The sequence below is a fragment of the Musa acuminata genome, chromosome BXJ2-11 (assembly GCF_036884655.1).
Source record: "Musa acuminata AAA Group cultivar baxijiao chromosome BXJ2-11, Cavendish_Baxijiao_AAA, whole genome shotgun sequence".
In the NCBI taxonomy this organism is placed as follows: domain Eukaryota; kingdom Viridiplantae; phylum Streptophyta; class Magnoliopsida; order Zingiberales; family Musaceae; genus Musa; species Musa acuminata.
Window position 1 is genome coordinate 28020850 of NC_088348.1, and position 17093 is coordinate 28037942.

Here is a 17093-nt window from a genome sequence, read left to right on the forward strand (position 1 = left end):
ATCATGCTACTGTAGAAAGAAGCTTACACTTGCATTGATGAGGATCAAAATTACTATAACTAAAGCCTTCAACATGGAAAACAACAAAAAAAATTTCACCATAATCATTGTATGACAGGTTTGAGTAGCAATTCCATTTGTGGTTGAGGCATGACTCAGCTGATATCTAGAGCAAGTGTTTCCAAATATAACTTCGACTCAGAACTCCCAAATTCTGAAGGTAGACACAGCCACCATGAGTGAAAGCATCATCATCTCCAAAATCTACACCATGCTTCCAATAGTAAAATGAATGCTTCTTGTCAATTTCAAACAAGCAACTAGTCAATCACAGTAGAAAACCACAGATGGCCAGATGTTTGAACTAAAACAGTAACAATTGATCTGGTAAACCACAACATCACCCGGAAAAAACGCCTCAAACTAACCATCAGTCAAGAGAACTACTGAAATAAAAATCTCACAGCAAAGGCCACTAAAGATCATTGCATTCTTAGTTATACAACTTAAGTTAATAATGCTTCTTTTCCCGTCAGCAGTTGAAAAATGAAAAACTTCACAACGGCTTGGCATACCTTTTCTTTCTTTTCTTTTTTTTTTTTCATTTTTCTGCTGAGGACTAACACTATCAGTAATAATAACCATCTCGCACACCGACATGTTTAAGAGTTGTTTGCTATTCTGTTGGACATGATTGCTCGTAGCTATCCATCTATATCACACTCAGTCACTTTCAGGTATAGGCTGGTGTGGCTGAGGTTGCTGAGCCTGAGGGAGCTGCCACACGTATGCTACCGAGTGAGGCTGTTGAGCAGCATACGCTGCTGAGGCAGCCGTTTGATCAATAGGCTTTCCCATGATCACTCCGGCACCTGGCACCTGATTTTGTGCTGGCACATAATAATAAGGAATCGAGTCAGCAGAACCACCAACAGTGGGCAAAGCAGCTCTCAGAATCCCAAGGCCGTCATCCTTCAACTCATCCCTGGGAACTATATCGACCAAAAAGTCAAATATGTCAGTCCTGGTTACAGCAGCTGCAATGTCATTCTTCTGCAGCGTTCTCCTTTTATTCTCCTCGGTGTGGATCCATGCTCTCAGTGTCAGCTCCAAAATGAACAACTCGCATGCTTTAGCAAACACTACAGGAGCCTCAGACGAGATCATACGGACATCCTCATCAGCTTTCATGATCTTCTTTATTCGTGCCAGCGGCAGGCTATGGTTCCTGAAATCACTGGTTTGTTCTATCTCTAATGTCTGGTTAGCCCAGAATGCCTGAAGCTGTTGCTGCTGATGTTGCTGTTGTTGGTGGTGGAACTGCTGGACCTGCTGGTATGCAACCTGGTGCTGGCTGGCAAGCTGGGTTTGGTTTGTGGTGAATCCTGAAGTAGGTGGTGTTGGTAAAGTTCCAGCCGCTGCTGGAGCTCCAGTTACTATAGAAGCTGGTTGGTAAGCAGGGGCAACATATGCTATTTGGGCAGCACCAGTGACAATTCCCATCACAGGCTGCAGCGGTTGGGTTGACTGATCCATGACCAGAACACTCCTCCCAGTTTCTTTACAGTTCTGGGCCAGCCATGACTGTAAGATACGAAAAAATAATCAGAGAAATTCTAATAAAACCATGAATTACAGTAAAGAGACCAGCTACCAATTTGATGCTTGCAGCCATGAGAAGTCAGTAATAAAGTAAAAAATTAAAGTTTATACATTTAAGTCTTGTAGACAATTCAAGAATGACTTTTGTACGACAATACAAAAAACAATGCACATAAGGTTTTGTGTGATAGTAAAACATAGCTACAATGTCAAAGCAACCTCAACCTGTAATTACGAGCTTCCCCTATTTCATCCTGCAGTTTTGCTTATGGACTGGTGGACTTTGTAACTCTCATGATATTCTAGGATAGTACTTCAGTAATACTAGGCCACAATCCTTCCAAAACATTTCTTCTCTAGTCGTGTGATGTGTTAGGTAATGTACACCAAAAAATACAATATTATATTCCAAACGATACACAGCACTCCATTTGTCAGATGAAAATTAAACTTGAAAAAGATGTCCAGTAATCCATTAGTTTAAACATGAAACTGACCGAGTAGGCAATCTTTGCCAGGCTATAACTGCAAATTTTCTCATCTTAAATTACAATACAATATATGAAAATTTTTTGAAAAGGAATCATCTAAACCTACCCAAGAATTTAAATATCAATTTGATACCAATTTTGGCAACCAAATGGACTGATGCAGTATTAGTATACTAGGCAGCATACAAACTTGTAACGCCCAATCTTAGTGAATAAAGTTCAAAATCTAACCAAATGGTATTACACTCGGACTGGTAAATACGAAATGGTACATGCCAGTTTCAATGGTGTTTAAATCCTTGCATTCAGATAGAACCGTATTCAAATACTTCAACCTAGCAAATTTGGCAGCGCAACATATTTGCCACAAACAGACCATCTTCCCAGTTGAAAGGTATGTAGAAAGAACAAACAGACCATCTATTCACGATGCATGTAGAAAGAACAAAACCAGGCATGTCCAACCATAATTTCAGAAAAGCTTTATCACACCGCTATCCGACAGTGCAACTAATTAATCTGTTGTATCACTATCATAAGTTATCATCATGCATTTTACAAAGCCAGTAATTAATTATTATGCCCATCTTTCTCTCAAAGTGTCTACATAACATATATGCTTATCTCTGGAAGTTTGTAGCTAAGTTAGTCGAGTAGTAGCCACCTCTTGGGTAGTAACAGGAAAACCTGGATACGGGGCAGATATTCATGCCAATTTTGCAGCTCAAAGACAAAGAAAACATAAATATCATGGAATGGTTCAAGCGTGGACAACAACATTCAATAACAAGGTTGTGAAAGAGTTATGCCAAGAAAGATAACTATAAATAGAGCATTACCTATCTGAGACTATATAACTTAAATTCTGAAAATGAAAGAAAATTGAGAGTAAACTAATAAATTTGGAAATTTGATGGAAACAGAGTAGTGCAACAATGTAAACCCATGCTCTAATATGACTCTAAGAGGAGGGGAGAAGGGGACCGTGGGTTGGAGGAAGGGTAAAAGATGGAGGGAAACATCCATCACATGAAAAAAGATAGCAAGGTCATATAGCCTAAAGAAACGTTTCTTTCATCCAAATATTCATCTTAATTTTCATAATAAAGCCCTTTAAGGTTTTATTTACTGGTGAGAGCCTCATGTGCTGTATACACCCCTTTTTCTTTTTGAAGGTTTTTTTTACTGATTAACCATTTGACTATTGCTAAGATTGAATAAGATAAAAATCTCATTTCATCTTCTCTCAGTTAAATTTTATCCTTATCACTTCTTCAACTGAAAAAATAATAACATAAGACTCCTACTTAAGTCCAGTATCCTGAACAATAAAAAGATTAATCTGGACTTAAACAAAACAGTCTTGACTCCACCTAGATTGGACGCATAAGAGATTTTCAAGCACAATCTTACTCACTCTTATGATTATGTTTAGTTTAAGTATGCCAAATGTGATGTAGTGATCTTGAGAGCATACTTTTCAATTGTACAAAGATTTTTTCGGGTTCTATTCGATGCACTGTTATGATCATGTTTAATTTAAGTGTGACAAAAGTGATATAGAGTGCTCTTGAGAGCATACTTTTCAATTGTATAAAGATTTTATCAGGTTCAATTCTGATATTGCACACACACAAGGATGCATATCAGGTCTTGTTCCATATTTTGTATTTTACCAGATAACGTCTACCACCTTCCTACGGATAGTCGGAATCAAAAGTGAATGAGAAAACTCATCAAAAGATACACAAACTCACATTTCTTCCTCACTGACTGCCTTCACAAGTTTCCTAATGGTACAAGATGTATTATATTTATAGAGTCTCAACATGAACAAGATGTTAATATTGAATAGTGATGCAATTTATCTTGTGGATCCAGAAAAAGGACGACCAGAAGGCCATAGTCTATAATTAGTGATATGACAAAAAATGGCAGACCCAGCACAGCCGGACGAGACAGAAGCGGGTAACGGTTGAAGCTCGCCCATACCCTGCGATCCCCCGGTCTCCCACGCAACCCCCTGAGCGACACGCTGCCCGAGGCTCTCCATACCCTGCAGCAGCTCGGCCTCCCACGCAACCCCAGCGGTAACATCAAACTTCCTCTATAAATACCCATGAGTCCTAAGCAAAATGGGGGGGGGGGGAACTCACTCAGACACAAAACACTCAAAGGCTCTTCTTCTGCCTCATCCACAATCCCCTCCACATCTTTCTCTAACTTGATCGTCGGAGGGGTCGGGCCGAGCTCCCGGCCCGACCTATGTGCAGGTGCGAGACGGTGTCGCCTCTTCCCGAAGCTGCGGCGGAGCTGCCTCTCGACCCGAGCCGCCGACCCGAACCGCCGACCCGACCTGCCGAACCGACCTCCCGACCCGAACCACCGAGCTCGGCCGCCGGGAGACCTCGAGGAGCGCCCCCACGGAGATCACCGCCTTCCGGACCCGAACCAAAACATAATGGCGCTAGAAGGAGGGCCCGAAATGACGGTACGTTAGCTTTCTCCTTGTTGCTCCGCTGCGGCCGACCTGCACCAGCAGCAGCGACTTCTGGGGCCGGTCTCGGCTCCTCGGCCACGCGCGCGGCTCGGCCCGCGGCCAACCCGCCCGCGTCGGCCCCACGCGCGCGGCTCGGCCCGCGGCCAACCCGCCCGCGTCGGCCCCACGCGCGCGACCAGCCCGCGCGTCTCGGCCACTCGGCCCCATGCGCGCGGCCAACCCGCGCGCCTGGGCCCCTTGGTCCCACTCACGCGGCCAGCCCGCCCGCGTCGGCCCCACGCGCGCGACCAGCCCGCGCGTCTCGGCCACTCGGCCCCACGCGCGCGGCCAACCCGCGCGCCTCGGGCACCTCGGTCCCACGCGCGTGGCCAACCCGCGCGCCTCGGGCACCTCGGTCCCACGCGCGCGGCCAGCCCGACCGCGCCGAGCGCCTCGACGCCTCGGCCCCACGCGCGCGACCAGCCCGCGCGTCTTGGCCACTCGGCCCCACGCGCCTCGGGCCCCTCGATCCCACGCGCACGGCCAACCCGCGCGCCTCGGGCCCCTCGGTCCCACGCGCGCGGCCAGCCCGACCGCGCCGAGCGCCTCGACGCCTCGGTCCCACGCGCGCGACCAGCCCGCGCGCCTCGACCCCTCGTGGGCCCCTCGGTCCCACGCGCGCAGCCAACCCGCGTGCCTCAGTTCCTCGGCTCCTCGGCTACAGCCGAGATCTTTGCGCGGCCTCGGCCCCTCCCGCTGTTCTCAGAGCCTACCTCGCCTTCTCTTCTAGACCTCCCTGCTCGGCTTCTCCTTCCTGCGACCAAACTCTGGTCTCCCTCTTCTCCTCCTCTTCTTATAGAGCGGTTGCACAAGCAGAGGAAAGTACGTTGCAACGATGGCCGAAGGTCAGCTCCAAGTGCTCGGGGCACTCGACCTTGCCAAGACGCGGTGGTATCACTTCACGGCCACCGTCATTGCTGGCATGGGCTTCTTCACCGACGCCTACGATCTCTTCTGCATCTCCCTCGTCACGAAGCTCCTTGGCCGCATCTATTCCTTCGACCCCAATCGCCCGGGACGCTCCCGCCCAACGTGTCCGCTGCCAGCACCCGCGTGGCCTTCTGTGGTGCCCTCTCTGGCCAGCTCTTCTTCGGGTGGCTCGGCGACAAGCTCGGCCGCAAGAAGGTGTATGGCATGACGCTCATGCTCATGGTCATCTGCTCCATCGCGATCGGCCTCTCCTTCGGTCACACCGCCAAGGGCGTCATGGCCACCCTCTGCCTCTTCCGCTTCTGCCTCGGCTTTGGTATCGGCGGCGATTACCTGCTCTCCGCCACCATCATGTCGGAGTACGCCAACAAGAAGACCCGTGGCGCCTTCATCGCAGTCGTTTTCACTATGCAGGGCTTCGGCATCCTCCCAGGCGGAATCGTCTGCATCATCATCTCCGCCGCCTTCAAGGAGCGCTTCGACTATCCGGCCGACAGGGACGACCGCGCCGGCTCCACCGTCCCGGAAGCCGACTACATCTGGTGCACGACTCTCATGCTGGGCGCCCTCTCGGCTGCCTTAACCTACTACTGGCGGATGAAGATGCCAGAGACCGCGCGATACACTGCTCTTGTTGCCAAGAACGCGAAACGGGCGGCACCCGAATGTCGAGGTATTATCCGACAGGCTCAAGCGTGCTCCCCACTTACCTCGAGATCGATCGGCCTCATGCGCAGCCAGCACACTGCCTTGCTGCCTCGCTGCCTCGGCCACTCGGCCTCGTGCGCAGCCAGCAAGCTGCCTCGCTGCCTCGGTCACTTGGCCTCATGCGCAGCCAGCACACTGCCTTGCTGCCTCGCTGCCTCGGCCACTCGGCCTCATGCGCAGCAAGTAGCGCGCTGCCTAACAACCTCGCTGCCTCGACTCCTCAGCCTCATGCGCAGCAACACGCTGCAGCCAACATGCTGCCTCGGCCCCTCGGCCCCATGCGCAGCAAGCAGCCTGCTGCCTCGGCCCCTCGGCCTCATACGCAGCCAACACGCTGCCTCGGCCACTCGGCCTCATGCGCAGCAAGCAGCCCGCTGCCTCGGCTCCTCGGCCCCATGCGCAGCAAACAGCCCGCTGCCTCGGCTCCTCGGCCCCATGCGCGGCCAGCCTGCATGCGCCGAGCTACTCGGCCATATTCACTGCCGAGTCTGTCTCAGGGCGGCTTACCGACCAGGGTCTCGCCCCTCGGTCGCAGCTTGCCTGCGCCGAGCCTACCTCAGCGCGGTCTGCCCGCCTAAGCAGCGCCCGCAGCCTGCCTGCGCCGAACCTACCTCAGCGCGGCCTGCCCGCCTGAGCGGTGTACCTCGGTCGCAGCCTGCCTGCACCGAGCACCTCGGCAACTCTCTACCGAAATCCCACCTCAGCGCGGCCTGCCCGCCTGAGCGGTGTCCCTCGGTCGCAGCCTGCCTGCGCCGAAGCACCTTGGCAACTCTCTGCCGAAATCCCACCTCAGCGCGGCCTGCCCGCCTGAGCGGTGTCCCTCGGTCGCAGCCTGCCTGCACCGAGCACCTCGGCCAATCACTGCCGAGATCTACCTCGGCGCGGCCTGTCCGCCTCTATCGTGTACCTCGGCCGCATGGTGCCCGAGTCCACGTCCTCGCGTCCTGCCCGCCTGCGTCGTGCTACTCGGTCGCATGGCCCTTGCGACCACGCCTGCGCGGTCTGCCCGCCTGCGTTGTGCTCCTCGGTCGGGTAATGCCCGAGACCACACCTGCGCCGCCAACCGCCTGCGTCGTGCTCCTTGGCTCCATGTTCCCGAGACAGACCAGTGTCGCCAGTACGCCCGCGTCGTGCCCCTCGGCTCCATAAACCCCGAGACACGTCAGCGCGGCCAGCCTGCCCGCGCCGAACTCCACGGCCCTATCCACCTGGTTCACGCCCCTCGCCCGCGGCTTGCCTGCGTCGAACCCCTCAGCTCCATGCTTGCCAAGCCCACCACCTCAGTCGCAGCCGGCCTGCACCGAGCACCTCGGCAACTCTCTGCCGAAATCTCACCTCAGCGCGGCCTGCCCGCCTGAGCGGTGTACCTCGGTCGCAGCCTGCCTGCACCGAGCACCTCGGCAACTCTCTGCCGAAATCCCACCTCAGTGCGGCCTGCCCGCCTGAGCGGTGTACCTCGGTCGCAGCTTGCCTGCACCGAGCACCTCGACAACTCTCTGCCGAAATCCCACCTCAGCGCGGCCTGCCCGCCTGAGCGGTGTCCCTCGGTCGCAGCCTGCCTGCACCGAGCACCTCGGCCAATCACTGCCGAGATCTACCTCGGCGCGGCCTGTCCGCCTCTATCGTGTACCTCGGCCGCATGGTGCCCGAGTCCACGTCCTCGCGTCCTGCCCGCCTACGTCGTGCTACTCGGTCGCATGGCCCTTGCGACCACTCCTGCGCGGTCTGCCCGCCTGCGTCGTGCTCCTCGGTCGCGTAATGCCCGAGACCACACCTGCGCCGCCAGTCGCCTGCGTCGTGCTCCTTGGCTCCATGTTCCCGAGACAGACCAGTGCCGCCAGTACGCCCGCGTCGTGCCCCTCGGCTCCATAAACCCCGAGACACGTCTGCACGGCCAGCCTGCCCGCGCCGAACTCCTCGGCCATATCCACTACCTTGCCCGCCTGGGTTACATCTCTCGGCCGCAGCCTGCCTGCGCCGAGTGCCTCGGCTCCATGCTTGCCGAGGCCACCACCTCGGTCGCGTAATGCCCGAGGCCGCCTCCTCGGTCGCTTAATGCTTGAGGACACCCCCTTTGGCTCCGTACCATCCCGAGACCACACCTGCGCGGTCACCCCGCCTGCGTTGTGCTCCTCGGCCCTCGGCTCTACGCCATCCCGAGACCACGCCTGCGCGGCCAGCCCGCCCGCGTCGTGCTCCTCGGCTCTTCGGCTTTACGCCACCCGAGACCACGCCTGCGCGGCCAACCCGCCCGCGTCGTGCTCCTCGGCTCTTCGGCTTTACGCCACCCGAGACCACGCCTGCGCGGCCAGTCCGCCCGCGTCGTGCTCCTCGGCTCTTCGGCTTTACGCCACTCGAGATCACACCTGCGCGGTCACCCCGCCTACGCTGTGCTCCTCAGCCCTCACCGACTCCATCGGCCCCGAGTCTAACCCTGCTCGGCTTCCTGACTGAGTTGCGCACCTCGGCCCCATGTTGCACGAGACACGTCCGCGCGGCTAGCCCGCCTACGTCATATGCCTCAGATATGCATGACCAGCCCACCTGAAGTAAAAAGCCATGCATCGGACCCCCTGCATGCAAGAACCGACGCATAGCTCCTTTCGGGGGGGGCATATGATATGACAAAAAATGGCAGACCCAGCACAGCCGGACGAGACAGAAGCGGGTAACGGTTGAAGCTCGCCCATACCCTGCGATCCCCCGGTCTCCCACGCAACCCCCTGAGCGACACGCTGCCCGAGGCTCTCCATACCCTGCAGCAGCTCGGCCTCCCACGCAACCCCAGCGGTAACATCAAACCTCCTCTATAAATACCCCCGAGTCCTAAGCAAAATGGGGGGGGGGAACTCACTCAGACACAAAACACTCAGAGGCTCTTCTTCTGCCTCATCCACAATCCCCTCCACATCTTTCTCTAACTTGATCGTCGGAGGGGTCGGGCCGAGCTCCCGGCCCGACCTATGTGCAGGTGCGAGACAGTGTCGCCTCTTCCCGAAGCTGCGGCGGAGCTGCCTCCCGACCCGAGCCGCCGACCCGACCTGCCGAACCGACCTCCCGACCCGAACCACCGAGCTCGGCCGTCGGGAGACCTCAAGGAGCGCCCCCACGGAGATCACCGCCTTCCGGACCCGAACCAAAAGCCGCGACGGCCCCGAGGCCACGGCTAAAAAAGTTACTTACCGTAACAATTAGCACTTGAGTCAAAAATTATTTAAAGAAGGTCGTTAATTCCGCACAAAGATGCTAAGACAAAGACAAGAAATTTATCTACATTTTTATGCCTAAAAAATATAGACTAGACAAAAAAGAAAAAAAAGGGATCGAAGGGCAGGATGCCGCCGCCCCTTCACAGTTCCAAAGACCAATGAACTACCCTGTTGTTACAATATTAAAAGTATTCTGAAAAAGACGGCCCAGGCTCATGCCGACACGACGCCTGAAGAGGGTTAATATACACAGCCTTATCCTTGACAGATGGAGCAACTCATCGAACAAAGGCAGAAAGAATCACACTACAAATTTGGCATTGTTCTATGTTCGAAAAGTGATGCTCACAGGAAACATCTCGACTCCTACTAACGAAAAGGGCAACAAAAGCTCAACGAGAAGAACAAAAGGAAAGACTTGAACTTGTACCCACGAGATCACAGGAAACCAAGCCACCCGACAAAGGACCAATTGGCCAAAGCCAAAACAAGCACCGGGCGACGCACTCTCAGCCCGACGAGATGACCAAAAGCACAGAACACGATGCCACAGTAGCTCCGCCCACGAAATTGAGGCCGGAGGACGTCGGATCGCGTCCAAGGGCACCACCCAACAACACAACAATTCGAACAGGCGTAATGGTGCCAAGAAAAGCAGCAGAAAATTAAGAGCTTACACATGCGTCGAGTGGAGACGGAGGCGAAGCCACGATCCCAACAAAAGCCGTATCTTTTTCCTCGTCGGGAACCCTAAGGAAAGCGAAGCAGCGAGAGAGAACGAGAAGGCGAATCTAAAGAAACATTCCAAACCGTACCTTCGACAACACACCACCAGTCACTTACCGTGAGGTGGTTCATGGTCCCACATACGTGTTCCAACGAGAGTATCGGGTTCTCGTTGGGGTAGGAACAAATTGGTCCCGAGGGGAATCAGATTCCATAGGACGCGTGGCGTAAAGGACCAATCCGAGCAATGCACGTGGCGGAATCCGGCTGGTGAAAAGGGGCGGGGATCTTCTACGTGCATTTTTGTCCATGTGTACTCGAAGTTTCGTCCAGTCAAAATGCCGTGGGAAACGAGCGTGAAACGAACTGCGAAACGTCGATATCTTATTAGTAATTAATTATTTCTTTTCCTTTTTTTTAATTTCTAATGAGTAAATTCGAAGGAAATGCTTCCATTCGCTCAATGTGTGATGTTGGGGAAAGATTACTTATTACGGTAAAATAACTTAAGTTCATTCAAATTTACCTTATTTGGAATATTCATCATTTGCCTTTCGAAAAAAATAAATTAAAATAAAAATAAAGTTGGATGAAATGTGTTCACTCTATCACGTAAGATCCCAATCTGGTGCGAAATTGGGCCGTCTTTGAATGGGCCTAAAAGGCTTTTAGGCCCAAAACCATAAATCCGTTCGCAAAAGACTGTATCTGCGCTCACCGAGTGACCTAATGAGCCGGGCTTCGTTGGTCGTCTGTTTTCCTCCGTCGGGTCGGCGATTGGCAGAACCCTAATCTCTGATTCCGGATCGTTCGATTGCTCCCGACACCGGATCGGAGGAGAGGAGAGGAGAGGAGGATCGGCTGAACCTGGGCGGCGATGGGGAAGAAGAAGAAGAGGCCGTCGAAGATGTGGTGCTACTACTGCGACCGGGAGTTCGACGACGAGAAGATCCTCGTCCAGCACCAGAAGGCCAAGCACTTCAAGTGCCACGTCTGCCACAAGAAGCTCTCCACCGCTGGTGGCATGGCCATCCATGTTCTCCAGGTCCACAAGGAGACCGTCACCAAGTATGTTCCCCCAACCCAAATATCAATCGTCTCCAAATCCCTAAATTTGCGTTACACTGACGGATTTGAGTTTTAGAGTTTCGTCTTTTTGGATGCTGGACCGGCCAACATTTTGCCCCTGATTTGTAGATGCATGAACTGTCTTTCTTAAAACGTGCCGTGATGAATGATTGTTATGTGGGTTGGAAGGTTGACATACATAAACTTGTAGTTTTGACGGAAGAGTCAAAATTTGAAATTTTGGATTAACATTCAGGTAGTACCGTCAGTTCGAAGTTTGCTAAATTTTGGAGCTGATTCGGATGAGAGAAATTCCATTGTTCTCTTTGACTTCTTGCACTGACAACTATGATGCTCAATTAAAATTATATTATTTCTATGGTAGTAATCTCGAGAATGTTTTGCATGTTCATTGAACCCAAAGTAAAGGACAATGGTGTAAAAGGTATTCATTCATTGAAATGTGTAGTGAACCATTTGAAATAGGGATCCACACCATTATTTTTTGTCTTGATGTTGTTGGGCGCATGCACAATTAAACTTTGTAATAGCTTGATGCTTTTATTTGTTAATTAAGTCAAAACATGTTATATGATGTTAAAGTTGCTTATTATTATGCTATATTCATAAGTTTGGATGCTTTAAGAAAAAAACTATTTTTTTAATTTTGAAACGAGAAGTTCAGTTTCAACAGAGTTGGCCTTCATTTGGGGCATACATAATTGATCCTAACCGAGAACTGATGATCCTACCCATAGGATATTAGGTCATCTAATTCAGTTCCATAACATAATGTATACTGTGGATCATGACAAGCATTGTTTCAGACATTAGTTAAATTCACATCCCTATTATTTCAGGTCATCTAATTCAGATCATGACAAGCATTGTTTCAGACATTAGTTAAATTCACATCTAATTCAGTTCCATAACATAATGTATACTGTGGATCATGACAAGCATTGCTTCAGACATTAGTTAAATTCACATCCCTATTATTTCAGGTCATCTAAGTCAGATCATGACAAGCATTGTTTCAGACATTAGTTAAATTCACATCTAATTCAGTTCCATAACATAATGTATACTGTGGATCATGACAAGCATTGTTTCAGACATTAGTTAAATTCAGTTCCATAACATAGGGTGGACTGAGTTTCTTTTTGTTGAGTCATGTTTTGTTATATCAGACATTAGTTAAATTCACATCCCTATTATTTTCCTTTTTTGATGTTCTAAATTCAATTCTCTCATTCAGGGTTCCTAATGCTAAGCCTGACAGAGAATCAACTGATATTGAGATTTACGGAATGCAAGGAATCCCTCCTGATATATTAGCAGCACACTATGGCGAAGGTAAAACTTTTTGCATGTGCTTTCTTTCTGGTAAAATTTTAATTTTTTTTATTTTTATGATGTTCATATGTTATGCATTATTTTCAAATGCATTTGCCCTAGTGCATGCCCATGAATTGGAACCTCATCTACACCTGTCTCCATCTATGTTCAATGGTTCTTGAATTTTTAAAATTTTGAGATATCAATATATTTGTAATGAAGGTATTCTTTTGATTCTCATTATCTTCACAATGAGGATTTTTGAATGCTATATATCATCTTTTTTTTTCGTTATATCTCATCTTGGACACATTGATATTCTCTTGATAGTGCTTTCTATGGTCCCCAAGTTTTGCACTTAGCTTATTCTTTCTACTTGACCTTGTATTTCAAGAGCTTCTGTACACATGCAAAGAGGACAAGAAGCTAACAGGTCCCTTAATTTAGCAATCTGTTTGTGCTGTTCTTTCTAGGATTACAAAAAAAGTGAAGCTTCCTCTAGAGAAATTATTTTTTATTGTTACTGTGCTGAAGTGAACTTCATGGTCGTTCACAGCAGTTTCCCATTTTGTAAGTTTAGTTTGTGGCAAGTATTTTTCTGTAAATTAAGCAATTTACAGAATTTATTTAATTCACGGGACAGGTATTTTTTTACTGTATCACAAATCTGATGTCGAATAAGTTGCTTTGATACAAACGATGTATGATTAGTTGAGATTAAATATAATAACTGCAAGACTCACTATGTCTAATTATCAATTTCTAGGGCTAAAGATGACAACTTTGCACGCCTAAGATGATAGAACCATTTCATTGGAAAAAGAATGAAGCATGGTATCATTTACACATATTATGATGAAAAAAAGAGTTATTCAATCATGTGTTTGTTAAAATTTGATGTCCCAAAAAGTGTTGTGGTTCACTGGTCACATAATATGAGAAAATGAATTATTTATTCATTTATTGATTGATTTTCTAGTTACAATAACTTTTTTCCTTTTTTAGAACCCAAGGACAATAAAAAAAAGGGGGGATACAGAAATAAGGAAGAAAGTATTAGAAATGTGAATTTCATAAATCAAAATATATCAGCAATTTCATCTCTTCTTCATGAACATAAATTTTCAGATTTATGTTGACAAATATTTTCCTTGTTGATAAGATTTTTGTGACAGTCATCTTTCTTTTTATGTATGGAAGAAGCATCCTTGTAGAGATGAAATCTTCTATTAAATATATTACTTCATTCATTTCTTTTCCCATATAATCTTTGTTTAAATCTAATATTTGTCTTCTTGTTTCTTTCACCTGGCCTTTTTTTTCTTCTTCTCGGGCAATCTTGGTAACTGATGTAGAATAATATAAGAATATTTCATTTGACAACTTAAAATGTCTTCTAGAGGTCTGGCATCATTAAGGATCTGGAATTTGATTACTTTTCCATTTAATCTGTCTAGGATCGATGGTGAGATTATTTCCATTGGACCTTGTGATCTTTGCAGTCTAAGTAATGTCCAATTTCCTTCATGATGCCAATGATTTAGTTTTCTCTTAAGGATGATTTTCAGTTTGCACTTAAACATAAAAAATGTATTTAACTTGACGTGTTTCGTGAACTTGACATGGTTGACTGGACGTCATGCTTTTGTACAAGGTTCAAGGACCACTAGATGAGATGCAGTAAACAGGGGTTTGTATTCCTGTATGTTTTATGTTGATTAAATCTGTGTATCACAATCTACATATGAATTTGCTTATACCACAAAATGGTGCTGTCATTCCTTGTCATTGTTCAAGCTTATGTTGGCAGGACATGATTTGACAGAAAATGTGAGCCCCTCTCCAGAAATGGTCCATTACATAATAATGCAATCTTTGTGTTCTGTTCAATATAGCTTTTAAAGAGTACCATGGTATTGAGCATTACTTGGGATTACCAAGTGTATCAAGATAGTTCAACACCAACATACTATGGATATTCTGAACTACCAACATACTATGGATATTCTTAATATATGTTTTATGTGTGCGTTTGTAAATATTTTCCTTCTTCGGTGACCATGTGTTTGATGCAATGTTGATGCTAACTTTACCATTCTTTATAAAATTCTGGCGCAGATGAAGAGGCAGCAGCAAAGACAATGAAAATGGAAATGCCATCCACTGGGCTTGTTGGAGTTGTACCTGGTTCAATGGGCATAAGATTTCCTCCACCACCAACCTATGGTGCAGTTCCACCAGCGTATGATTTACTCCACTGATTAGATGTTTTATTATCTTGAAGCTTTCACTTTCTGTGCTGTCTCATATAAGTACAACTTCAACCACTGCTGTTGCTGTTCATGTACGACATGCTCTTCTTACAGGTTTTTTTATTTATTTAACCAGATACAATCCTGCACTTCCAGTGCCACCTCCAACATGGCCTGTTCCAGCTGCTCGTCCGCAACCTTGGTTTCCACCACAGTTGACCATTCCAGTTCCTCCTGCACCTGTTGTGGCACCACAACAACCATTATTTCCTATTCAGAATGTTATGACTCCTTTGAACTCCACTTCTGGTGCTGGACTTCAATCACCACTTCCACCCGGTGTATCATCATCCACACCACCTGCAGTGTCCCAACCACTATTTCCAATCAGTAGTCCAGCTGGTGTACCAGCTCAGAGTTCCCCATTTTTGGCAACATCCTCACCTGCAGTCATTTCCTCAACCTCCCCTATGATGTTGAAAGGTGTAGCTGATGCAAATCCTGTATCAAGTATTGCTGCAAGTGGTTATGTTGCTCTAAACAATTCAGGTGCAAAATTCAGTTTATTTTGAAAGCTTCTTATCTTGTATGGTCTCCTTAGATTCATGTGATGAACCTATATGTTTGAAGGTTCTTTGGAGATCTGTCGGACTGAAATTGTACTTAGGACTAAGTAAATATTTTGTGCTATTGTTCCTTAGGTGTTGTTTCATATACAAATTCACATGTGTATGCTTCTGGTCCAAACACTGAGAACCCTTCAATTGGACCTCCACCTGTGATATCCAACAAACCCCCTGCTTCCCATCCCACCGCAAATGAGGTGTACTTGGTTTGGGATGATGAGGCAATGTCAATGGTAACTATTCCTAGTCTAGCATTTATAATTTCTTGGTTGAATGCCTTATTCATACTTTACTCTCTTTTTTTTTATGTTCTTTAACATGGGATTGTTGTGCAGGAAGAAAGAAGAATGTCTCTACCAAAGTATCAGGTGCATGATGAAACTAGCCAGGTAAGTTGCTAGTGCCTTCTGTTTATTCGTTCTAATGAATTGAGATGAATGTGCAATTTGGTTGCAGATCTGGATAGGTAGGTTGACCTATTCCTTTTAGATTCTTCGTACTATACTTAATTGTACTTAATAATTGATAAATCCATCAGAATCTAGACTCCACTAAGTTTTTGGCCCTTTTGAGTTTACTACTAGGACTTCTTTTCTAATCAATTTCTAGTTTCACCCTTCTGGTTGATGGGGAAAGAGTTTTTTTTCCTTAAATTGCGACCTTTAACATGCTATATATAATCCAGTCGATTTTCTGGGGCATCAAAGTTTCCAAGTAGGTATTTACATTTATTCTTTCTGCTAGTTAGTGGTACAAATCTGACAAGCTTGTGCTGCAAAAGACTCAAGGGTCCTCAACCTAGCACCAGGCCAGTGCGGAAATGTGTATGTATTTTGTTCTGATTAAAATTTTAATTTCTTGTATGTGGTATTTATTCTCCCTATTGCTTGTTAATGAGCTTGGGGGCTTGGATTGCACAAGATATATCCCGACAGGCTTTTCTCAATTCGTAGCATTTCTTGTTATCTATTTTTGATCACAGTGTGCGACAAGAGTTGGCACAGGTCAGCTTTCATTCATAAGCAAGTTTGGTACCTCTTGCGTAGCTAGATAATTAGACATGAAGAATGGCAGTAGCATTCTGTATGAGCACTTACTCGAAGCATCTGTCTGATTAATTTTCTTCCTGCATGTTGAAGCAGATGAACTCTGTCAATGCAGCCATAGACAGACGGATATCTGAAAGCCAGCTTGCAGGTCGTATGGCTTTCTAGTCTTTTTCCTAGTGCTGGAAGTTGAAGTCTCTTTGGCGATCTTGGAAGGACTTGAGATCCAAAAGCAACAAGCTTCAATGATCCTTCTGAATAAATATGCTCTTCATCAGAGGTTGGTTTGTCTGTCAAAGTATCCATAGACAATTTAGACGAGTTTGTTGTTTCATTTGATGATGAATAGGCTGTGAGTTATAAGTGTAAAGGTTTTGAACGGTTCTTCTATCAAGATTCTCAGCAGTTCTTCAGAAACTAATACCACTGCTTCATTTTGGTCATTCACCCTCATTTTAGCTACTGGCAATGATCTCGAAGTTGATTATAATCTCCTCTACACCTTAGGTCAAACAATATTCCAGGAATACAGATGAGGTTCTGTAATTTTTTGAGGAA

The 17093-nt window shown here is 47.5% G+C and overlaps 2 protein-coding genes and 1 pseudogene across 7 annotated transcripts; 2 read left to right on the forward strand and 1 right to left on the reverse strand.

The window, feature by feature from the left end:
- Nucleotides 1-447: 447 nt before the first annotated feature.
- LOC135626612 (nuclear transcription factor Y subunit C-4-like) lies at nucleotides 448-10306 on the reverse strand. 3 transcript variants are annotated; one of them, XM_065132040.1, is made up of 2 exons: nucleotides 10157-10306; nucleotides 448-1584 (listed from the first exon to the last, which is right to left on the reverse strand). In XM_065132040.1, the coding sequence occupies exon 2, from the start codon at nucleotides 1534-1536 to the stop codon at nucleotides 724-726; it is 813 nt and encodes a 270-aa protein (XP_064988112.1). In that variant the 5' UTR covers nucleotides 1537-1584; nucleotides 10157-10306; the 3' UTR covers nucleotides 448-723. The 3 variants fall into 3 exon arrangements, with proteins under 3 accessions (XP_064988112.1, XP_064988114.1, XP_064988113.1); XM_065132042.1 differs by lacking the exon at nucleotides 10157-10306 and adding an exon at nucleotides 9914-10140; XM_065132041.1 differs by lacking the exon at nucleotides 10157-10306 and adding an exon at nucleotides 9910-10140.
- Nucleotides 5156-9568, forward strand: LOC135626611 (uncharacterized; annotated as a pseudogene).
- A 624-nt stretch (nucleotides 10307-10930) lies between the features above and the next one.
- On the forward strand, nucleotides 10931-16982 carry LOC103971769 (protein SUPPRESSOR OF FRI 4). Of its 4 annotated transcripts, XR_670725.3 has the most exons (8): nucleotides 10931-11273; nucleotides 12532-12629; nucleotides 14730-14853; nucleotides 15000-15412; nucleotides 15565-15722; nucleotides 15825-15878; nucleotides 16238-16493; nucleotides 16632-16982. XR_670725.3 is itself a non-coding variant. In XM_009385884.3 (7 exons), the coding sequence occupies exons 1-7, from the start codon at nucleotides 11083-11085 to the stop codon at nucleotides 16249-16251; spliced, it is 1056 nt and encodes a 351-aa protein (XP_009384159.2). In that variant the 5' UTR covers nucleotides 10931-11082; the 3' UTR covers nucleotides 16252-16982. The 4 variants fall into 4 exon arrangements, 3 of the variants coding, with proteins under 3 accessions (XP_009384159.2, XP_018676195.2, XP_009384158.2); XM_009385884.3 differs by having other exon boundaries at nucleotides 16234-16982; XM_018820650.2 differs by having other exon boundaries at nucleotides 16238-16982.
- Nucleotides 16983-17093: the final 111 nt, after the last annotated feature.